General features: G+C 37.6%; 1 protein-coding gene across 1 annotated transcript in view; it reads right to left on the bottom strand.

Moving 5' to 3' along the window:
- Window positions 1-21,966, bottom strand: part of CYLC1 (cylicin 1) — a gene marked incomplete at both ends in the record, with an annotated part of 147,444 nt that extends 125,478 nt beyond the window's left edge. Inside the window, 1 exon segment of the mRNA XM_079910978.1 lies at window positions 21,726-21,966. Coding sequence (XP_079767104.1) covers window positions 21,726-21,966 — 241 coding nt within the window.
- Between the last annotated feature and the right edge of the window lie 3,412 nt (window positions 21,967-25,378).

Raw genomic sequence — 25,378 nt, 5'->3', positions numbered from 1 at the left:
AAATTAGTCTTGAGGGAGTCTTGTCTTGGGCTGAGGCAAGATGAGTAGATTTCCACACACATCCCCCAGAATCTTAAATATTCTTATATGGGTTAAGTCATGTATTTAGTTCAGATGTTTTCAACACCACCTTACTCTCTCAAGGCTGCATCCCTGAAACAACTCTGGTTCTGGAATGTTTAGTTATGCTACTTTTTGTCATGGTTCTTAATCTCTCAGTGCTTCAGTTTTCACCTGCTTTGATGTGAGCCTTTGTTCCTTCACCTAGGAGGTTTTTGAACCAGTTTTTAGATTTCTTTCATAACAAGTTGTTCCACATGTAGCTGTAGATTTGGTGTGTCTGTGGGAGGAGAGTCAGGGGTCCTATTCCATGCAGGCAGAGCTTTAAAAATATGTAATTATATGTAGCCCTATGGGACCACAAGTGTAAGCTCTGTTGGCCACCAGAGCCAGGTGATCTGGAGTTGTTCCCTGGGTGGCAGTAATGAAAATAGGGGCTCCAGATGAGCATACAATCTCCTTTCTGGGAGACAGCAGCAAGCTATAGCAAAGCACAGAGAGAGAGAGTTCAAAGACAACATTCATAAGTCTATGTTTCCAGAGAGAACCTGTGTAGTCTCTAGATATATGCAAGACCTGAAACCTGCCTCAGAGGTTGAAGCTCCAAGACAAACAAAAGGGGATCTTTCATAGATAGACTGGGGTTGTATTTCAGTCTGCTGTCTGTACAGGGCCCTAGATGTGGTAGCCTCCCAGGAATGGTCTCTATAATTATTACAGTCCCATGGGATCCAGGTACACAAGCCCCTCTGGCCTCCAGAACCAGGTGATCAAGGAATGTCCCCTGTGTTCCAGTTACAAAAATTGAGACACCAGATGTAAATACCAGAGCACCAGATGTAAAAGCTCCTCTCTAGGAGATATTGACACTCTATAGTGTGGTAGAGGGTGAGTATACCTGCTGACTGGAGGGAGGTAGAAGAATACTGCAAAGATAGTGCCCACCAATCAGCATGTCCCTAGATGTGTATTAAATTAGATCCCTCCTCCTCAGGCCTACACTTTAAAATTAGAAACTGAGCCATTCTCACATAAAATCTGGGCACCTCTCAATCAACTGTTTCTGTGGGTGAGTCCGTGCATGAACCCTTTAAGAGCTGCTTCTCAGTTTGTTATACCTTGTGGGTCTCAAAGACATGAACCTGATATGTTTTCAAAGCTAGATGTTTAGCGGGCTTATTTCTCAGGATCAGGTCTTATAAGTTGGTGTTCCCAATGTAGGGGTCAAATTCTTTTCTCCTCAGGGAGTAGCTACAGGTTTTGAGCTCTCTCTCAATTGTGAATTGCTGCTCTGGGGATGGAGATTATAGTGAGATTGTGTCCCAGCTTTCCTACCAGCTTCAGTGTGGCCCCTCTCTCATTTGCCCAAAATGTAGGAGTCACTCAGAGAGTTTTAATTTTTTTTTTTCAGAGGAAATTGTTACATATGTAGTTGCAGATCTGGTGTGTCCATGGGATGAGGTAAGTTCAGGATCCTCCTATGTCATCATCTTGAACCAGAACCATGATGTATTTTTGACAGTTTATTTTCTTCCTTTCATGACATTCCCCTGAGCTTTTACTTTTATGTTATACATAGGACTTGGACTCTGTACACATTTCTTACATGTGTTGTTTCTTATTGTAGCATACTGTTTAATGGTTATTAGAATATCATGCTTTATCAAACCATGAAATATGCTCTACCCCTTCTAATATGTAACCACAAACTTTGCTACTAATATCATTCTTAATGTAATTTGTCTTAATTTTATGGCTTGAGTTTCTTAATAATTTTAATAAAAGCTCCTTTTGGCAAGACAGAAAATATTTCATCAATTTAAATTCAATTTAATGGACATTTTCTGAGTGTCTCTTATGTACTAAGTACTGTAGAAGGATACACAGATGAGCAAAAAAAAACATCTCTGCCCTCAAGTAGAAGTGGCAAAGTGTACACAAAATATGTACAAATAATTACAACACAAAACAGAGTGTAATAATGTAAGAGTGGTCTAAAAGTGTTTTTGTATCAATTAGGAAATTATTGTTTAGATCAAATCCAGAAGAATAAGTGGGATTTCAACAAGCTGAGAGGAAAAGATTTCAGGAGAAAAGAATATCATGAACAAATGCAACTTCAGGGAAGCTGGAGAAGAGTAGTCACAACATGGCAAATTATTTGATTTGACTAAAATGCAAGGTAAGAATGCAATATGCAGTAGGTAATAATGCCGAGAGGATAAGATGTTTGGGCCCAATCATTGATACCTTGATTTTTATGTGAAGGACTTTAGACTTAATTCTGTGGTCAATGGAGAGATATTGCATAGTTTCAAATAATTTGGTGACATTATCAAAGAAAACGTTTTAGGGAGATCACTCTGCTCACAATGAATAAGTTGTATTAGAATCATAGACCCATTGAGGAGACATAAAAAATCAGGTCAGAAGAAATTAAGATTGGATGGAGAGGGATAGATGACAGAGAGAATAAAGAATAAGGGATAGAAATAAGGGATATGTTTCATATGCCCATCAATCATTCAATGCATTTTACATTCAAGAGTATTATTATCTCCAAAAAATAAAGAGTATTATCTCCAGCATTGACCCTGAAAACCAGAATATGTCACATTATGTACTTCTTTCAATGGAAGACAGAAAATTATAGAGTAAGAGAGGTGCATGACAAGTTATGTAGCTACAAAGAAAGCAACACCATTCTGCCCCCCAGAAGATATAATATAAAGATGGAAGAAAGGTTGTATTTATCTTTGGCTACATAATCTACTTTGACAGTGTCTCAGAGAGTATCACTAATCATAGACTCAGAGACTCTTTAGATTTGTTAAGGACCTTGCAGATATTTTAAGCAAATCACTTTATTTTGTTTGTCAAAAAATATTATTAAAGAAGAATGGTGGTTACCAGGGGCTGAAGAGATGCATAAATAGAGAGTTGCTGTGCAATGAATATAATGGTTCAGTCATGCAAGTTTCTAGAGATCTTCTGTGCAAGAATCAATGTGCCTATACTTAACAATACTCTTCTGTACACTTAAACTTTTTAATAGGGTAGATTTCTTTTTTTATATACCACACACTCAGAAAGAAAATTGAATGTCTATTATCTGCTTAACCCTGTGCTAGGTAAAGTAGAGAATATCAAAGTATTTTAAGACATGCTCATTCCTATCATCAAGTTATAGTCGATTAAGAAAACAAAATATGTGTACTTGACTCAAAAGCAAACAATACGATAAATAGATGATAGCATAAGATGAGCTGGTACTCTCTGGGGGGAGTTTTTGAAGTGTATGGAACTTGACACAGCATGTGAGGACTTCGTAAGATGTAGGTAGGTTGACCTTCAAAACTACATGTGAATAGTATTCTTACATTTTTTTCAAAATGCTTCACATCCTCTTATTCAAACATTGTGTAAGGTAAGTTGTACAGGCATTATGATGCCCTTTTTTTTTTTTTTTTTTTTTTTTTTTTTTTTGCAGTACGCGGGCCTCTAGCTGTAGTGGCCTCTCTCCCGTTGTGGAGCACAGGCTCCGGACGCGCAGGCTCAGCGGCCATGGCTCGCGGGCCCAGCCGCTCCGCGGCACGTGCGATCTTCCCAGACCGGGGCACGAACCCGTGTCCCCTCCATTGGCAGGCGGACTCTCATCCACTGTGCCACCAGGGAAGCCCTATGATACCCTTTTGATGATGAAATAAATATACGTATGAAGAAGTAAAGTGTTTTCTCAAAGTCCCTTACCTAACTTAAAATGAAGAATCTTAATTGAAGAGTTAAGTCCAGAATGGAAAAAATGTCTTTGTGGTGACTAAATGGCTACTTTAGACTTTAAGACTTCAATCTGGGGTTTCACCTCAGTCAGTAACATCCTATATCTGAAAAATCTACAGGTCAAATAACTCCTTGATTATCATAGAATATGAAATGTACACCTTTGAGTTAACCTTATAATTGTAGTGATCTATGAACTCTTCTTAGGAGTAAAACTTTTCACATTTGTCAACAACTGCTTCTCAGAACTTTCATCTATGCACATTTTAGTTTTGTTAATCTGTCATTCACTCAAAAATCTGAACAAACAAGGTATAAAGTACAAAGTATAATTAGAGGTTTGGGGAATTTATTAATTTGGATTAACTACGAAATTGAACTCTGCAATATGCCTATTTAACCATCAGTTTTTCCTTTCTTAACATACACACTTCTTAAAAGTATTTTCTCACCTTTACATAGTTATGATTCATTCATCTTTGAAGGGTTTTTTGATGATAAAAAGTGCAGGATTAGAAGATCTATATTTTGTGGTAGAAGGAGCCTGAAACACAGAGGTGTTAATTGTCTGGCTCAGAGTCAAATAAAATAGTAATTTATAATGTAGAAAACTATTCATCAAGAATTGTGATAACACAAACACCTCGAGGGCAAAGTAGATTTTTACTGTTTTATTTTTACATTACTTTATGAACCATAACTCTTATATTGGATGTGTTTAGTTCTCTTTTATCTCGTCCATCTCACCCTATACTACTATGCACATTCTATTCAAATACTGAGGGTTTTTTTTGCATATGCATAAAAAATTAATTTTTTAAACTCCATTTTAAAAAGTTGTGTCCTAAGTCATTTCAGCAAAACAAGGACTTAATTATTATCTAGAATATTCAGAAAGTATTCTAAACTTTGAAAGCATTAAATACTTAAAATTGAATTCATCCCCTACCTCCTTAACTAAGGACTCAGCCATTACCAAAGAAACATCAAAATCAATAAGAAAAATTGAAATTATATTTCAGATTAGAATTGGATCAAAATGAGTCAGTTAAATTCAGGTTTTGTTTGGACCAATTTCCAGTGGACTTGTATCATTGTATCATTTCAATTGTTTTACAGAATACACAAGCTTACTACGAATTTTAACAAGTTCAAAATTTTTTTAGGTTGCATTTTTCTTAAATAATATGTCATTTGGAGTTCAGCAAGTAGGTTTAGTGTAAGGTTTATTTAATTATTTGCTTTATTTTTGGTATAAAATTCTGCTTGTTCAACTACTGAGGTATAAGTTTATTTTAAAATACTGAGCCCTGAACTAGACTTCTTATTTAGAAAGACTGTGAATATGGTCAATCATCTGGGCATAGACTTATTTAATTGCTTTTCTGATTGGATTTGGTCCACCAAGGCAATGAAAGTATAGTTCCCAAAACTGGCATGTCTATGAATGATTTAGGAAATCCATCCCACTATTTGTGTATTCTGTCAAAGTTTAATTTTCCATAGTTTAGTTTTGGATTTTCCATGGTGAATTTACAGTCAGTATGAACCCCAAAATATCATAAAATAAATATTTTTTTAAAACATGAGGGCTGTATAAAGATATGTTTATAACAACAGTTTCAATTGTATCAGCAGATTAAGGTGTTCTGTACTTTAGATAATAAGATATTAAACATTGTGCAGTCCTTATGAAGGGAATCAGTTGTAATTATTAGTGAATTATTGTTTTATTAAAAATTTCTGCTCTTGTAGGAATCTGCCTTATCTACAAAGTACGTTTAAAATTACATTTTAAAATATGAAAAGTGTTTTCACAAGAGAAAATATTTACCAAAATATTGATTTTATAAGCTGCTCTTTGGAGTTGATAAAGGATGTCCAAATGTTTCTGGATTCTAATGGAAATCTTAAAGATTTTTATTTCCTGTTTTTAAAGATAATCTTGGCCAATATAATAGAAGATTAGAGCTAACCTCATGCTCAATGATGAAAACTGAAATCTTTTCCTCTAAGATCAAGATTAAGACACTAGTGCTCACTTTCACCACTTTTGTTCAGAATAGTACAGGAGCCCTAGTCAGAGAAATTAGGCAAGAAAAAGAAAGAAATTGTAACAAATCAGAAAGTAAGAAATAAAATTGTCTCTGTTTGGCTACTGTAAATGGAGCTGGAATGAACATTTTGGTACATGACTCTTTTTGAATTATGGTTTTCTCTGGGTATATGCCAGTAGTGAGATTGCTGGGTCATATGGTAGTTCTATTTTTAGTTTATGAGGAACCTCCATACTTTTCTACATAGTGGCTGTATCAATTTACATTCCCTAAGTGTCCATCAACAGATGAATGGATAAAGAAAATGTGGCATATATATACAATGGAGTATTACTCAGCCATAAAAAGAAATGAAATTGAGTTATTTGTAGTGAGGTGGATGGACCTAGCGTCTATCATACACAGTGAGGTAAGTCAGAAAGAGAAAAACAAATACTGTATGTTAACACATATATATGGAATCTAAAAAAAAAACAAAACAGGTCATGAAGAACCTAAGGGCAAGACAGGAATAAAGACACAGACCTACTAGAGAATGGACTTGAGGATACTGGGAGGCAGAAGGGTAAGCTGTGACAAAGTGAGAGAGTAGCATGGACATATATACACTACCAAATGTAAAATAGATAGCAAGTGGGAAGCAGCTGCATAGCACAGGGAGATCAGGTTGGTGCTTTGTGACCTCCTAGAGGGGTGGGATAGGGAAGGTGGGAGGGAGGGAGACACAAGAGGGAAAAGATATGGGGACATATGTATATATATAACTTATTCACTTTGTTATAAAGCAGAAAATAACACACCATTGTAAAGCAATTATACTACAATAAAGATGTTTATAAAAATTGTCTCTGCATATGACATGACATTGTATATAGAAAACTAAACACTTCACAAAAAAACTGGTAGAAACTAACAAAAAATCAGTAAACCTGCAGGGTACAAAATCAACATAAAAATTTAGTTGCATGTTTACACACTAACAACACACTATCTGAAAGAGAAATTAAGAAAGAAATCCCATATAGAGTAGTATCAACAAGAATAAAATACTTAAGAATACATTAACTCAAGGAAGTTAAAAATCTGTACACTGAAAACTATAATACACTCATGAAAGAAACTTAAGGGGAAACAAATAAACACAAAGATATCCCACGTTTATGGATTGGAAACTTAAATTGTAAAATGTGCATACTACCTTAGGCAATCTACAGATTTAATGAAATTTCCTTAAAAATTTCAATGGCATTTTTCACAGAAATAGAAAAATAATCATAAAATTTTTATGGAACCATAAAATGATTATAAATATCCAAAGCAGTTTGAATAGCTATCAGTGTACACAGGTACTTTTACAAGAGCTAAATATTCCAAATGAGAAATTATAGCATGTGGTGGAGCCCAGATTAAGAAAAAACAGATTGAAGAGAGTAGAAAAGACAGTTTCCTTCTACTCCCATCACCCCTCCTCCAAACCTGAGTATACCAGCATGGAGAGACACAACCTCTCCATGGAAAATGGAGTTAAGTGAGCACCCAACTTAAACCATGAAACCCATCACCAGTCTAGTATGAGTGTCAGACCAGCACTGTAGTCTCAGCACCACAGGCAAGCTCCCATAGCCCCAAGTTCCCTTGCCCCTCAGCTCCAAACTAGGCTGGGCAGGCCAATCTCCAAACCATCACTTGTGAACTCGAAATTTCCAGACCACCCAAGTACATGACCAGCCACTCTTTACCCAACTGCCAAACCTGTACCTGGAACCCCAGCCTCTAGGATAACCCCAGCACCAAGCTGTCCCCACAGACACAGGCTCCAAGTTGTCTCCCATGGACCAACACTCCCTGCCCACGTCAACACCAGGTTGAGTCCTGTGGCCCAGTCTTCATTCTTGCCCCAGTTTCAAGAAAACCTCCATGAACCTAAGCTGTAGGCTATCTCCCACACTCAGGGTGCAGCCACGTCTCAGTGTTGGGTTAACTACTGCAGACTCAGCCTCCATAGTGGAACCCATGGACCCAGACACCAGGACTACTTTCACAATTCCACTTATCAGGCCCATCCTAGTGGTCCCCAATAAGCTGAGGACCCAGGATCCAGGTCTACCATGTGGACTCAGGTCCTAGGCCAATCACTGCAGACTCAGGAAATAGGCCCACTCTGTGAACCCAAATGAGAGTCCTGCCCCAGTAGACTAGGCTCCAGTCTCACTGCTATGGACTGAGGCATTAGGCAAGACCACCTGCTAACCCAGGCACCAGATCTGCACATCCAAGGACTTCAGCAACAAAATCACCTGTGGATACAACCCAACTGCACACCTATAATCAGCTGATTGGTGAAGAATCACCTGCTGAAGCAAGTTTGTAAAGACTAAAAGAGGGGTCTATTTCTTCAAATGTGTAGACACCAATTTAAAGACCACAGGTGTCAAAAATAATCAAGAAAACATTATGTAACAGAGGAAACTAGTAAAGTTCCAATAAGCCTGCGTGTCCTGAGCCTGTGCTCTGCAGCAGGAGAGGCCACAACAATGAGAGGCCCGCGTACCGAAAAATAAAGAATGGATGCACAGAGTGAGAATTTAGAAGTTTTTTAACAAAGAGTTAGAAAACATAAAGAACAACCAGAGATGAGCAATACAATAACTGAAAAGAAAAATACACTAGAAGGAATCAACAGTATACTAAATGATACAGATGAATGAATCAGTGATCTGGAAGACAGAGTTGTGGAAATCACTGATGCTGAACAGGAAAAAGAAAAAAATAATGAAAATAAATAAGGAAAGTTTAAGAGACTTCTGGGACAACAACAAGGTCGGTAATACTTATATTATATGGGTCACAGAAGGAAAAGAGAGAAAGGAGTTGAGGAAATATTTGAAGACATACCTGAAAACTTACCTAACCTAGGAGAGGAAACAGACAGCAAAGCCAAAGAAACGCACAGTCCCATACAGAATTAACTCAAATAGGAACACTACAAGATATGTTGTAATTAAAATGGCAAAAATTAAAGATAAAGAGAGAATTTTAGAGACAACAAAGGAAAAGCAACGAATAACATACAACGGAAACCTCATAAAATGATCATTTGACATTTCAGCAGAAATTCCACAGATCAGATGGAATGGCATGATATATTTAAAGTGATGAAAGGGAAAAACATACACCCAAGAACACTCTACTCAGAAACACTCTCATTCAGATTTGATGGAAAGATCAAAAGCTTTACAGACAAGCAAAATCTATGAGGTCAGCACTACCAAATCAGCTTTACAAGAAAATATTAAAGAAATTTCTCTAAGTGAAAAATGAAAGGCTACAATTAGAAACATGAAAATTAATTTAAAAAAAGTTCATTGGTGAAGGTAAACATACCGTAAAAGTAGGAAATCATCCACACACAAAGCTAGGAGGAAGGTTAAAAGAAAAAAAAATAGTAAAATCATCTATATGTACAATAAGCAGTTAACAGATACACAAAATAAATAGATGTAAGCATTCTTTCATGTGTTTGTTGGCAATGTGTATATCTTCTTTGGAAAAATGCCTATTTAGGTGGTCTGCCCATTTTTGGATAGGGATGTTTGTTTTTTTGATATTGAGCTGCATGGGCAGTTTGTAAATTTTGGAGATTAATCCTTTGTCAGTTGCTTCATTGGTAAATATTTTTTCCCATACTGAGGAATGTCTTTTCGTCTTGTTATTTTTTTTTATTTTTTATTAAATTTTTACATCTTTATTTGAGTATAATTGCTTTATAATGGTGTGTTAGTTTCTGCTTCATAACAAAGTGAATCAGTTTTACATGTACATATGTTCCCATATCTCTTCGCTCTTGCATCTCCCTCCCTCCCACCCTTCCTATCCCACCCCTCTTGGTGGGCACAAAGCATCGAGCTGATCTCCCTGTGCTATGTGGCTGCTTCAAACTAGCTATCTATTTTACGTTTGGTAGTGTATATATGTCCATGCCACACTCGCAGTTTCTCACATCTTACCCTTCCCCCTCCCCATAACCTCAAGTCCATTCTCTAGTAGGTCTGTGTATTTATTCCTGCCTGACCCCTAGTTTCTTCATGACATTTTTTTTCTTAGATTCCATATATACTTGTTAGCGTATGGTATTTGTCTTTCTCATTCTGACTTACTTCACTGTGTATGACAGACTCTAGGTCAATCCACGTCACTACAAATAACTCAATTTCGTTTCTTTTTATGGCTGAGTAATATTCCATTGTATATATGTGCCATATCTTCTTTATCCATTCATCCGATTATGGACACTTAGGTTGATTCCATCTCCTGGCTATTGTAAATAGAGCTGCAATGAACATTTTGGTACATGACTCTTTTTGAATTATGGTTTTCTCAGGGTATATAACCAGTAGTGGGATATCTGGGTCATATGGTAGTTCTATTTGTAGTGTTTTAAGGAGCCTCCATACTGTTCTCCATAGTGGCTGTACCAACTCACATTCCCACCAGCAGTGCAAAAGTGTTCCCTTTTCTCCACACCCTCTCCAGCATTTCCTGTTTCTAGATTTTTTGATCATGGCCATTCTGACAGGTGTGAGATGATATCTCATTGTAGTGTTGATTTGCAATTCTCTAATGATTTTGAGCATTCTTTCATGTGTTTGCTGGCACTCTGTATATCTTCTTTGGAGAAATGTCTATTTAGGTCTTCTGCCCATTTTTGGATTGGGTTGATTGTTTTTCTGTTATTGAGCTGCATGAGCTGCTTGTAAATTTTGGAGATTAATCCTTTGTCAGTTGCTTCATTCGCAAATATTTTCTCCCATTTGGAGGGTTGTCTTTTGGTCTTAATTATGGTTTCCTTTACTGTGCAAAGGCTTTGAAGTTTCATTAGGTCCCATTTGTTTATGTTTGTTTTTATTTTCATTTCTCTAGGAGGTGGGTCAAAAAGGATCTTGCTGTGATTTATGTCATAAAGTGTTCTGCCTAAGTTTTCCTCTAGAGTTTGATAGTTTCAGGTCTTACCTTTAGGTCTTTAATCCATTTTGAGCTTATTTTTGTGTATGGAGTTAGGGAGTGTTCCAATCTAATACTTTTACATGTAGCTGTCCAGTTTTCCCAGCACCACTTATTGAAGAGGCTGTCCTTTCTCTGCCATAAGTTCCTGCCTCCTTTATCAAAGATAAGGTGACCATATGTGTATGGTGTTATCCCTGGGCTTTGTATCCTGTTCCATGGATCTATATTTCTGTTTTTCTGCCAGTACCATACTATCTTGATTACTACAGCTTTGTGGTATAGTATGAAGTCAGGGCGCTAGATTCCTCCAGCTCCGTTTTTCTTTCTCAAGATTGCTTTGGCTATTCGGGGTCTTTTGTGATTCCATACAAATTGTGAAATTTTTTTTCTAGTTCTGTGAAAAATGCCAGTGGTAGTTTGATAGGGATTGCATTGAATCTGTAGATTGCTGTGGATAGTAGAGTCATTTTCACACTGATGATTCTTCCAATCCAAGAACATGGTATATCTCTCCACCTATTTGTATCATCTTTAATTTCGTTCATCAGTGTCTTACAATTTTCTGCATACAGGTCTTTTGTCCCCTTAGGTAGGTTTGTTCCTAGGTATTTTATTGTTTTTTTGCAATGGTAAAGGAGAGTGTTTTCTTGATTTCACTTTCAGATTTTTCACCGTTAGAATATATGAATGCCAGAGATTTCTGTGCCTTAATTTGTATGCTGCTAGTTTAACAAATTCATTGATTACCTCTAGTAGTTTTCTGGTAGCATGTTTAGGATTCTCTTTGTATAGAATCATGTCATCTGCAAACAGTGACAGCTTTACATCTTCTCTTCTGATTTGGATTCCTTTTATTTCCTTTTCTTCTCTGATTGCTGTGGCTAAAGCTTCCAAAACTATGTTCAGTAAGAGTGGTGAGAGAGGGCAACATTGTCTTCTTCCTGACCTTAGTGGAAATGCTATCAGTTTTTCACCATTGAGGACGATGTTGGCTGTGGGTTTATCATATATGGCCTTTATTATGTTGAGGAATGTTCCCTCTATGCCTACTTTCTGGAGGGTTTTTATCATAAATCAGTGTTGAATTTTGTCGAAAGCTTTCTCTGCATCTATTGAGATGACCATATGGTTTTTCTCCTTCAATTTGTTAACATGGTGTATCACATTGTTTGATTTGCGTATATTGAAGAATCCTTGCATTCCTGGAATAAACCCCACTTTATCATGGTGTATGATCCTTTTAATGTGTTGTTGGATTCTGTTTGCTAGTATTTTGTTGAGAATTTTGCATCTATGTTCATCAGTGATGTTGGCCTGTAGTTTTCTTTCTTTGTGACATCCATGTCTGGTTTTTGTATCAGGGTGATGGTGGCCTCATAGAATGAGTTTGGGAGTGTTCCTCCCTATACTATATTTTGGAAGAGTTTGAGAAAGATAGATGTTAGCTCTCTCTAAATGTTTGATAGAGTTCGCCTGTGAGGCCATCTGGTCCTGGGCTTTGGTTTGTTGGAAGATTTTTAATCACAGTTTCAATTTCAGTGCTTGTGATTGGTCTGTTCATATTTTCTATTTCTTCTGGTTCAGTCTTGGCAGGTTGTGCATTTCTAAGAATTTGTCCATTTCTTCCAGGTTGTCCATTTTTTGGCATAGAGTTGCTTGTAGGAATCTCTCATGATCTTTTGTATTTCTGCAGTGTGAGCTGCTACCTCTCCTTTTTCATTCCTAATTCTATTGATTTGAGTCTCCACCCTTTTTTTCTTTTTGAGTCTGGCTAATGGTTTATCAATTTTGTATATCTTCTCAGAGCCAGCTTTAACTTTTATTGTTCTTTGCTATCGTTTCCTTCATTTCTTTTTCATTTATTTCTGATCTGATCTTTATGATTTCTTTCCTTCTGCTAACTTTGGGTTTTTTTTTTTCTTTCTCTAAATGCTTTGGGTGTATGCTTAGGTTGTTTATTCGAGATGTTTCCTGTTTCTTAAGGTACCATTGTATTGCTATAAACTTCCTTCTTAGAACTGTTTTTGCTGCATCCCATAGGTTTTGAGTCATCATGTCTTCATTGTCATTTGTTTCTAGGTAATTTTTTGATTTCCTCTCTGATTTCCTCAGTGATCACTTTGTTAATAAGGAATGTATTGTTTAGCCTCCATTTGTTTGTATTTTCTACAGATATTTTTCTGTAATTGATATCTAGTCTCATAGTGTTGTGGTCAAAAAAGATACCTGATACAATTTCAATTTTCTTAAATTTACCAAGGCTTGATTTGTGACCCAATATATGATCTATCCTGGAGAATGTTCCATGAGCACTTGGGAAAAATGTGTATGCTGTTGTTTTTGAATGCAATGTCCTATGAATATCAATTAATCCCATCTTGTTTAGTGTATCATTTAAAGCTTGTGTTTCCTACTTTATTTTCATGTTGAATGATCTGTCCATTGGTGAAAGTGGGGTGTTAAAGTCCCCTACTATGAATGTGTTACTGTCAATTTCCCCTTTTATGGCTGTTAGTATTTGCCTTATGTATTGAGGTGCTCCTATGTTGGGTGCACAAATATTTACAGTTGTTATATCTTCTTCTTGGATCGATCCCTTGATCATTATGTAGTGTCCTTCTTTGTCTCTTCTAATAGTCTTTATTTTAAAGTCTATTTTGTCTGATATGAGAATTACTATGCCAGCTTTCTTTTGGTTTCCATTTGCATGGAATAACTTTTTCCATCCCCTCACTTTCAGTCTGTATGTGTCCCTAAGTCTGAAGTGGGTTTCTTGTAGACAGCATATATATGGGTGTTGTTTTTGTATCCATTCAGCTAGTCTGTGTGTTTTGGTGGGAGCATTTAATCCATTTACATTTAAGTTAATTATCAATATGTATGTTCCTATACCCATGTTCTTACTTGTTTTCAGTTTGTTATTGTAGGTCTTTTCCTTCTCGTCTTTTTCTTGCCTAGGGAAGTTCCTTTAGCATTTGTCGTAAAGCTGACTCTGTGCTGCTGAACTCTCTCAGCTTTTGCTTGTCTGTAAAGGTTTTAATTTCTTCATGAAATCTGCATGAGATCCTTGCTGGGTAGAGTAATCTTGTTTGTAGGATTTTCTCCTTCATCACTTTAAACATGTCCTGCCACTCCCTTCTCCATTGCAGAGTTTATGCTGAAAGATCAGCTGTTAATCTTATGGGGATTCCCTTGTGTGTTATTTGCTGTTTTTCCCTTGCTGCTTTTTAATATGTTTTCTTTGTATTTAATTTTTGACTGTTTGATTAATATGTGTCTTGGCATATTTCTCCTTGGATTTATCCTGTATGGGACTCTCTGTGCTTCCAGGAGTTGATTAACTATTTCCTTTCCCATATTAGGGAAATTTTCAACTACAATCTCTTCAAATATTTTCTCAGTCCCTTTCTTTTTCTCTTCTTCTTCTCGGAACCCTATAATTCGAATGTTGGTGCATTTAATGTTGTCTCAGAAGACTCTGAGACTGTCTTCAGTTCTTTTCATTCTTGTTTCTTTATTCTGCTCTGCAGTAGTAATTTCTACTATTTTATCTTCCAGGTCATTTATCCGTCCTTCTGCCTCAGTTTTTCTGCTATTGATCCTTCCTAGAGTATTTTTAATTTCATTTACTGTGTTGTTCATCATTGCTTGTTTCATTTTTAGTTCTTCTAGGTAATTGTTAAATGTTTCTTGCATTTTCTTTATTCTATTTCCAAGATTTGGGTCATCTTTACTATCATTATTCTGAATTTTTTTTCTGGTAGACTGCTTATTTTCTCTTAATTTTTTAGGTCTGGTGGGTTTTTACCTTGTTCCTTCATCTGCTGTGTGTTTTTCTGTCTTCTCATTTTGCTTATCTTACAGTGTTTGGGGTCTCCTTTTTGCAGGATGCAGGTTCGTACTTCCCGTTGTTTTGGTGTCTGTCCCCAGTGGCTAAAGTTGGTTCAGTGGGTTTTGTAGGCTCCCTGGTGGTGGGGGCTAGTGCCTGTGTTCTGGTGGATAAGGTTGGACCTTGTATTTCTGGTGGGCAGGTTCATGTCTGGTGGTGTGTTTTGGGGTGTCTTTGGCCTTATTATGATTTTTGGCAGCCTCTCTGCGAATGGGTGGGGTTGTGTTCCTTTCTTGCTAGTTGTTTGCATAGGGTGTCCAGCACTGTAGCTTGCTGGTCGTTGAGTGAAGTTGGTGTGGTGTTAAGATGGAGATCTCTGGGAGATTTTCACTGTTTGATATCACATGGAGCTGGGAGGTCTATTGTGGACCTGTGTCCTGAAGTTGGCTCTCCCTCATCAGAGGCACAACACTGACTCCTGGCTGGAGCACCAAGAGCCTTTCATCCACACGGCTCAGAATAAATGGGAGAAAAAGAAGAAAGAAACAAGATATAGGATAAAAGAAAATAAAATAAAGTAAGATAAAATGAAATAAAGTTATAAAAATAATTATTAAGAAAAAATATTTTAATAAAAATGGACGAGTAGAACATTAGGACAAATGGTGAAAGCAAAGCTATACAGACAGTGTGTCACACAGAAGCATACACATACACACAAAAAGAGGAAAAGGAGAAAAAATAATACATATTATTCTCAAAGCCCACCTCGTCAATTTGAGATGATTCTTTCTCTATCCAGGTATTCCACAGATGCAGGTACATCAAGTTGATTGCAGATTTTTTTTTTTTATGGTACGTGGGCCTCTCACTATTGTGGCCTCTTCCACTGCGGAGCACAGGCTCCGGACGTGCAGGCTCAGCAGCCATGGCTCACGGGCCAAGCTGCTCCGTGGCATGTGGTATCCTCCTGGACTGGGGCATGAACCCGTGTCCCCTGCATTGGCAGGCAAACTCTCAACCACTGGGCCACCAGGGAAACCTGACTGTGGTGATTTAATGCGCTGCTCCTGAGGCTGTTTGGAGAGTTTTCCCTTTCTATTTTTTTTTCCGCACAACTCCAGGGGCTCAGCTTTGGATTTGGCCTCGCCTCTGCATTTAGGTCACTGGAGGGCGTCTGTTCTTCGCTCAGAGAGAACGGGGTTAATGGACCTGCTGCTTCCGGGACTCTGGCTCACTCAGGCTGGGGGGAAGGAAGGGTATCGAGTGCAGGGCGAGTCTGCAGCGGCAGAGGCCAGCATGATGTTGCGCCAGCCTGAGGCATGCCGTGTATTCTCCCGTGGAAGTTGTCCCTGGATCACGGGACCCTGGCAGTAGTGGGCTGCACAGGCACCCGGGAGGGACAGTGTGGATAGTCACCTGTGCTCACACACAGACTTCTTCATGGTGGCAGCAGCAGTCTTAGAGTGTCATGCCTGTCTCTGGGGTCCGTGCTGTTAGTCATGGCTCATGCCTGTCTCTGGAGCTCCTTTAAGCAGAGCTCTTAATCCACTCATCTTGTGCACCAGAAAACAAAGTGGGAATAAAAAGTCTCTTGCTTCTTTGGCAGTTTCAGACTTTCCCCTGGACTCCCTCCTGTCTAGCCGTGGTGCACTAACCCCCTGCAGGCTGTGTTCACACTGCCAAAACCAGTCCTCTCCCTGTGCTCTGACCAAAACCCCAGCCTCAGCTCCCAGCCCCACCCAGCCTGGCAAGTGAGAGAGAAGCCTCTTGGGCTGGTGAGTGCCGATTGGCACCAATCCTCTGTGTTGGAATCTCTCTGCTTTGCCCTCCGCACCCCTTTTGTTGTGCTCTCTTCTGCGGCTCTGACACTTCCCCCCTCTGCCACCCACAGTCTCCCCCCGCAAAGGGGCTTCCTAGTGTGTGGAAACCTTTCCTCCTTCACTGCTCCCTCCCACTGGTGCAGGTTCTGTCCATATTCTTTGGTCTCTGTTTATTTTTTTTCTTTTGCCTTACCCAGGTACGTGGGGAATTTCTTGCCTTTTGGGATGTCTGAGGTCTTCTGCCAGCGTTCAGTATGTGTTCTGTAAGAGTTGTTCCACGTGTAGATGTATTTCTGACGTACCTGTGGGGAGGAAGGTGATCTCCGCATCTTACTCTTCCACCATCTTCCCCCTCTCTCCTCGTCTTGTTTATGATTTCCTTTGATGTGCAAATCTTTTACATTTCATTAGGTCCCATTTGTTTATTTTTATTTCCATTTCTCGAGGAGGTGGGTCAAAAAGAATCTTGCTGTGATTTATGTCATAGAGTTTTCTGCCTATGTTGTCCTCTAAGAGTTTGATCATTAGAGAAATGCAAATCAAAACTACAATTAGATAACATCTCACACCAGTCAGAATGGCCATCTTCAAAATATCTACAAAAAACAAATGCTGGACAGGGTGTGAAGAAAAGGTAACCCTCTTGCACTGTTGGTGGGAATGTAAATTGATACAGCCACTATGGAGAAAAGTATGGAAGTTCCTTAAAAAAACTAAAAATAGAACTACCATACGACCCAGCAATCCCTCTACTGAGCATATACCATGAGATAACCATAATTCAAAAGAAGTCATGTACCACAATGTTCATTGCAGCTCTAGTTTCAATAGCCAGGACATGTAAACATGCTCTGTGTCCATCAACACATTAATGGATAAAGAAAATGTGGCACATATATACAACGGAATATTACTCAGCCATAAAAAGAAGTGAAATTGAGTTATTTGTAGTGAGTTGGATGGACATATAGTCTGTCATACAGAGTGAAGTAAGTCAGAAAGATAAAAACAAATACCGTTTGCTAACACATATATATGGAATCTAAAAAAAAAATGGTCATGAAGAACTAGGGGCAAGAGGGGTATAAAGACACAGACCTACTAGAGAATGGACTTGAGGATACTGGGAGGGGGAAGTGTAAGCTGTGACAAAGTGAGAGAGTGGCATGGACATATATACACTGCCAAACATAAAACAGATAGCTAGTGGGAAGCAGTAGAATAGCACAGGGAGATCAGCTCAGTGCTTTGTGACCACCTAGAGGGGTGGGATTTGGAGGGTGTGAGGGAGGAAAGAGATATGGGGACATATGTATATGTATAACTGATTCACTTTGTTATAAACCAGAAACTAACACACCATTGTAAAGCAATTATACTCCAATAAAGATGTTAGAAAAAGACAATAAAAATACAATACAATAAAATAAATAGATGTAAAATATGATATTAAAAAGTGTAATTGTGAGGGAATGATAATACAACTGCAGAGTTTTTAGAATACATTTGAAAGTATGAGATCAGCAACTTGAAATGAAACAGTCATGTAGATAGATAGATAGATAGATGTTAGCTATATAACAACTTCATGGTAACGAAAAATTAAATGCTATAGTAGATACATCAGAACAAAAAAATGTAATATGAACAAAACACTAAAGACAGTCATCAAATCACAATAGAAAAGGACAAAAGTAGAAAGACACAAAGAACACCTATGAAAACAACCCCAACACAACAAAATGGCAATAAGAACATGCATATCAATATTTACTGTACATGTAAATGGAATAAATGCTCAAATCAAAAGACATACAATGGCTGAATGTGTACAAAAACAAGACCCATATAGATGCTGCCTACAAGAGACTCACTTCACATCTAAGGACACACACAGACTGAAGGTGAGGGGATGGGGAAAATCATTCCATGCAAATGGAAGTCAAAGGAAAGAAACATAGCAATATTTACATTAGGCAAAGTAAATTTTAAAGTAAAGACTCTAATAAGAGACAAATAAAAACATTTTGGAATGATAAAGAGATCAATAAAGAAGAAGATACCTCAATTGTAAGTATATATGCACCAAACATAAGACCACCCTAAGTACATAATGCAACTATTAACAGATATAAAGGGAGAAACTGACAGTGACAAATTTAGTGGAATTTAACATCCCACTTATGTCAATGGACAGATCATCCAGACAGAAAACAAATAAGGCAAAACTGGTCTTATGACAAATTAGAGCAGATGAAGTTAATTGATATATGTAGAACATTCCATCAAAAATCCTCAGAACACACACTCTTTTCAAGTGCACATGGAACATTCACTATGATAGATCACACGGTAGGCCACAAAGCAAGGCTTAGTAAATTTAGGAAAATTGAAATCATATCAAGCATTTTTTCCAATCACAATGCTATGAGACTAAAAGTCAACCACAAGAAAAAAACCTGCAAAATACACAGACACATGGAGGCTAAACAATATACTAGTAAACAATCAATGGATCACTGGAGAAATCAAAGAAGAAATAAAAAAATACCTGAAGACAAATGAAAATGAAAACAAAAACAAAATAATCCGAAATCTATGACAAGCAGCAAAAGCAGTTCTAAGAGTGAAGTTTAGAGCAGTAGACCCTTACCTCAGGAAAAAGAAAAAACTCTCAAATAAATGACCTAACTTTACACTTAAAAGAGTTAGAAATAAAACAAACAAAACCCAAAGTTAGTAGAAGGACAGAAATTATAAATCTCAGAGCAGAAGTAAGTGAAACAGAGATGAAGAAAGCAATAGAAAATATCAATGAAACTATGATTCTTGATTCTTTGAAAAGATAAATAGAATTGATAAAACTTTAGCCAGACTCATCAAGAGAAAAAGAGAGGGCCCAAATCAATAAAATCAGAAATGACAAAGAAGTTATAACCAACACTACAGAAATACAAAATATAATGAGAGACTACTATGAACACTTATATGTGAACAAAATGGAGAATCTAGAAGAAATGGACAACTTCTTACAAATATACAATTTCCCAAGACTGAACCAGGGATAAGTAGAAAATGTGAACAGACCAACTATCAATAAAAAAAAAAAATGAATCTGTGATTTAAAACTCTCAACAAGCAAAAGTTCAGGGCCAGATAGTTTCACAGGTGAATTCTACTAAATAACTGGAGAAGAGTTAACACCTATCCTTTTCAATATATTCCAAAAACTTGCAGAGGAAGGAATGTTTCTGAACTCATTCTGTGAGTCCAGCATCACCCTGATACCAAAACCAGAAAAACATACCACCAAAGAAGAAAATTACAGGCCAATATCACTGATGAACATAGATGCAAAAATCCTCAACAAAATACTAACAAACCAAATCCAACAATACATTAAAAGGATTGTACACCATGATCAAGTGGGATTTATCCCAGGGATTCAAGGATTTTTTAATATCCACAAATCAATCAATGTGACACAACACATTAACAAATCCAAATCGAAGGATAAAAACCGTATGATCATCACAATAGAGGCAGAAAAACCTTTTGATAAATTCAACATCATTTATGATAAAAACTCTGCAGAAAGTGGGCATAGAGGGAACATACTTCAACATAATAAAAGTCATATATGACAAATGCACAGCTAACATCATACTCAATGTTGAAAAGCTGAAAGCATTTCCTGTAAGATCAGGGACAAGATGAGGACTCCCACTCTCACCACTTTTATTCAACATAGTATTTGTACTCCTAACCAGAACAATCAGACAATAAAAGGAGTCCAAACTGGAAAAGAAGAATAAAACTGTCACTGCTTACAAATGACATAATACTATACATAGAAAATGCTAAAGACACCACCAGAAAAATACTAGAGTTCACCAATGTATTTGGTAAAGTTGCAGGATACAAAATTAATATAGAGGAATTTGTTGCATTTCTTTACACTAAAAACAAACTGTCAGAAGGAGAAATTAAGGCAATAACCACATGTATCATCATATCAAAAAGAATGATACCTAAGAATAAACCTACTGAAGGAGGTTAAAGACCTGTACTCAGAAAACTGTAAGTCAGTGATGAAAGAAATTGAAGACAGCACAAACATATGGAAAGATTTACCATGTTCATAGATTGGCAGACTTAATATTGCTAAAATGACCATATTACCCAAGGCAATGTACAGATTCTATGCAATATCCATCAAAATACCTAAGGCATTTTTTCACTGAACTAGAACAAATAATTTTAAAATTTACATGGAAACATAAAGAATCCAAATAGCCAAAACAATCTTGAGAAAGAAGATCAGATCTGGAGGAATCATGCTTCTTGACTTCAGACTATTCTACAAAGCTACAGTAATCAAAACAGTACAGTACTGCCACAAAAAAATAGACATATAGATCAATGGAACAGGATAGAGAGCCCAGAAGTAAACACTCACACTTATGGTTAATTAATATATGACAGACCGGATCAAGATGGTGAAATAGAAGGATGTGTAGCTCACCTTCTCCCACAAATACATCAAAAATACATCTACATGTGGAAAAATTATCACAATACCTGCAGAACACTGGCAGATGATCACATAAAACCAAAATCACAAGAAAGATCACCATGTAATTTGGTAGGAAAAAAACGTAATCAGGACAAGACCTGTGCCCCTGGGAGGAAGCTGTGCCCCTGGGAGGAAGCTGCTCTGTCACCCTGGGAAGCACCTTTACCAGTGGGGAGATCAGCCAGGACAGAAAGAGTTTCACAGGCTCAGAAGAGAGTGCAGCACACAGTTTGTGGGAGACAAAACAGAGAGAGACCAGCAAAGAGGGTCCCTGTCACCTCACTGCATTCCCAGCCTGAAATGTTTGCATTCTGGTGCAAATAGGGTGTCCTCAGTCTTCAGAGGACAGACCCATGGAGAGGACTGGGGTTGGCTGTGTGGAGACATCCTAAAGGGGCTGGAGCATGCTCCTAGCCACAACCAGTGGTGTGCACAGGAAGGAGCCCAGGTCTGCCATTGAAACCCCATTGTTAAAATATTAACAGGGAGTGAAGTGTGGGGCCCACCATAGCAGCCCCACTCTTGGCATGCTCACTGTGGATGTGGCTCCACCTCTATGAGTTGTGGGAGCTCATAAGCTCCCTAGGATTGCCCACACTGGGAGGTGGGGCTGAAATCCCCGGAGGTCGTGACTTCAACAGGGCTGGAACCTGAGTGTCTCAGGGACTTTGTGATCCGTGGATTTATGCACCAGAGGTTGCTTTGTAAACCAAGAGCCTGCGGGACATCTGAGTGAATTACTGGTGCTTCCGTGTCTGTGGCAGGCCCTGCTGCAGGTTCTCCAGGCATGTGCACAGAGACAGGGCCCCATGTCTGAGTTAACTCAGTATCATCCATGGCATGTCTACATGCATGACTATGGCAGTCCCAGTGCCTGACCTCAGTGGTTCCATGCCAATGAATCTGTGCTAGTCACTTTGTGAGCACAGTGCCTGAGGGACACCTGGGCCAACCTCCTGAATTCCCGTGGTTGAGGCAAGACTGAGAGCAGTCCCCCAAAACTGTATTTTGTGAGCCCTCACAATGGGTGACAAGTGACACCACAGAGCACACTTCCCAGTGGACAGCTCCTGCAGAGGTATACTCAGTGGCTCCTCTCCCAGTGGGAACACTCTTATCCCACCTACCTCACACTGCAATTCAGAAACGGATCTGGGAGCATTTATTGAAGCAACTGGGGGAGCAAACTCTGCCTCTGACAGGGCTGTGACAACCACAAAGCAAATAGGAGGCCCTGCTCAACATCCAGTGTAAGCTCTCATCACCACCACAACAATCATACCCCTTTTAAGGGGATAACAGCCAGCACACACTGAGAAAAGATGTGGCAGGCATCCATTCTAAAAACAGCCCTCTCACCAAAAATATTAGACTCATGGAGGCTACACAGGGACACTCTCACATAAGAACATCCCTTCAAACCATAGTAGATAACTGTTTCTCCTAAACTCATAGTCATAAAAATATAAGTAAAATGAAGAAGCAGAGGAATCACTCCTAATTTAAAACTCAAGAGAATTTCCATGAAAGAACAAACAATGAAACAGACAGCTCCAGTCTACCAGATCCCAAGTTCAAAATGGAGGTAATAAAAATACAGAACGAGGGACTTCCCTGGCGGTCCAGTGGTTAGGACTCTGTGCTTCCACTGCAGGGGCATGGGTTTAATCCCTGGTCGGGGAACTTGGATCCTACATGCCATGGGGTAGAGCCAAAAAAAATTACTGAAGGAATTTTAAAGACCTATAGGTAGAAATGCAGATTACTGTAACATTTAACTAGAAACTATAAAGCAGGGCTAATTAAAATTATAAAACTCATTTGCTGAGACAAAAGCTGAGCTAAAGGCAATAAATAGCAGACTGGAAAATGCAGAAGAATGAATAAGTGATCTGGAAGTTAGAATAATGGAAATCACCCAATCAGAACAACAGACAAGAAGACAAAAGAAAGCAATATACAAGACCTATGGGATAATATGAAGTGTCCCAATATATGCATAATAGGGATCCCAGAAGGAGAAGAAAGAGAAAAGGAGATCAAAAATGTATTTGAAGGAATTATGGCTGAAAACTTCCAAAACCTAGGAAGGAAACAGATATCTAGGTACAGGAAGCACAGATAGTCCCAAACAAGATGAACCAAAACAGACTTACACGAAGATATTTTAAAATTAAAATGGCAAAAGTTAAAGATAAAGAGAGGATTCTAAAGGCAGCAAGAACAAAAGAAACAGCAACAACAAAACAAAGAGTTAAATACAAAGACCCCCTAAGGCTCTCAGCTGATTTCTCTACAGAAAAGTGCAGGTCAGAAGGGAGTGGCAAGATATATTTGAAGTCCTAAAAAGGAAAAGCTTGCAACTTAGGCTACTCTACCCAGCAAGATTATCATTTAGAATAGGAGAGATAGAGTTTCTCAGACAAGAAAAAGCTAAAAGAATATAGCAATATTAAACTTATCCTAAAATAAATATCTAAAGGTATTCTCTAAACAGAAAAGTAGCAAGAATTTATAGGAGAGAGAAAATCACACATGGAAAGTAAATCACTTAAATAAGCCAGTACACATTTTTAAAATTATTTACTGTGGCAAGAATATTTAACCTGAGATCTATCCTTTTAATAATTTTTTAAGAGTGCAATATAATACTGTTGACTATGGTTACAATGTTGTACAACAGATTTCTAAAACTAATTCATTTTGCTCAACTGAAACTTTATGCCCATTGTAGTAACTCCCCAATTCACTCTCCCCACCAGCCCCTACAAACGATATTCGACTCTTTGATTCTATTAATTTGACTATTTTAGACCCTTATATAAATGGAATTATGTGGTATTCATCATTTTGTAATTGGCTCACTTCATTTAGCATAACATCCTTAAGGTTCAGCCATGTTGTCCCATATTGCAGAATTTCCTTCTTTTAAAGGCCAGTGCACATTCTTTTTTGTGTTTGTGAAGGTGATGATAACTACAGTGAACAACAAAAGGATAAACATGAAAATGTAAAACAGGACATCAAAATCATAAAATGTGGGGGGGGGAGGAGAGTAAGAAAATGTAGAATTTTTTAAAGAATGTGTTTGAACTTATATGACTAACAGTCTAAAAAAGTAGACATAGTAATGGGCTAACATACTTGAAAAACAGGGTAACCACAAATAAAAAACATACAGGAGATTAACAAAAACCAAAAACCAGAGGACACAAGCATAATACAAAATAAAACAATCAAATCAAAAAAAAAGGAAAAAGAAAGAAACAAAGAAGAAATACAAAATCAACTGGAAAACAATGTTTAAAATGGCAATAAATACATATCTGTCAATAATTACCTTAAATGACAATAGAATAAATGTCCAATCAAAAGACATAGAGTGGCAGATTGGATTTTAAGAAAAAAAGAGCCTACAATATGCTGCCTACAAAAGACCCACTTTAGAGCAAAGAGCACAAATAGATTGAAAGTGAAAGGATGGAAAAATATTTCATGCAAGTGGAAATGACAAGAAAACAGTGGTAGAAATACTCATATCAGACAAAAGACTTTAAAACAAAAGCCATAATGAAAGATAAAGGACACTGTGTAAAATGATCAATACAAGAAGAGGATATTACACTTGTTAAAATATATGCACACAATATAGGAGTACCTAAATACATATAACAAATGTTAATATAAATTGAGAAAATGACAGTGATACAATAACAGTAGGAGTTATTACTGTTATCCACTTATGTCAATGGATAAATCTTCCTGACCAAAAACCTATAAGGCAAAAGAGATCCTAAATGATACAATAGAATGATTAGATGTAATTGATATTTTCAGGGCATTGCATCCTAAAAAACCCAAAATACATATTTTTTTCAAGTGCACATGGAACATGCTCTAGGATTGGCCATATACTAGGACACAAAGCAAGCATCAACAAATGTAAGAGGATAGAAATTATTTCAAGCAGTTTTTCTGACCACAGGAGTCTGAAACTAAAAATCAACCACAGAAAGAGTAACGAGAAAAAAAATATATGGAGACAAAACAACATGCTACTAAATATCAAATGAGTCAACAATGTAACAAAGAGGAAATTAAAAAAATATCTTGAGACAAATGACAATGAAACAAAACCATACAAAATCTATGGAATGCAGCAAAAGCAGTCCTAAGAGGGAAGTTCATAGTGATAAAGACCTTCCTCAAAAAACTAGAAAAATCTCAAATAAACAACCTAACCTTCCAC

Source organism: Stenella coeruleoalba (assembly GCF_951394435.1).
Source record: "Stenella coeruleoalba genome assembly, chromosome: X".
Classification (NCBI taxonomy): domain Eukaryota; kingdom Metazoa; phylum Chordata; class Mammalia; order Artiodactyla; family Delphinidae; genus Stenella; species Stenella coeruleoalba.
Note: the sequence above shows the minus strand (reverse complement) of the source record. Positions and strands in the feature narration are given on the sequence as shown.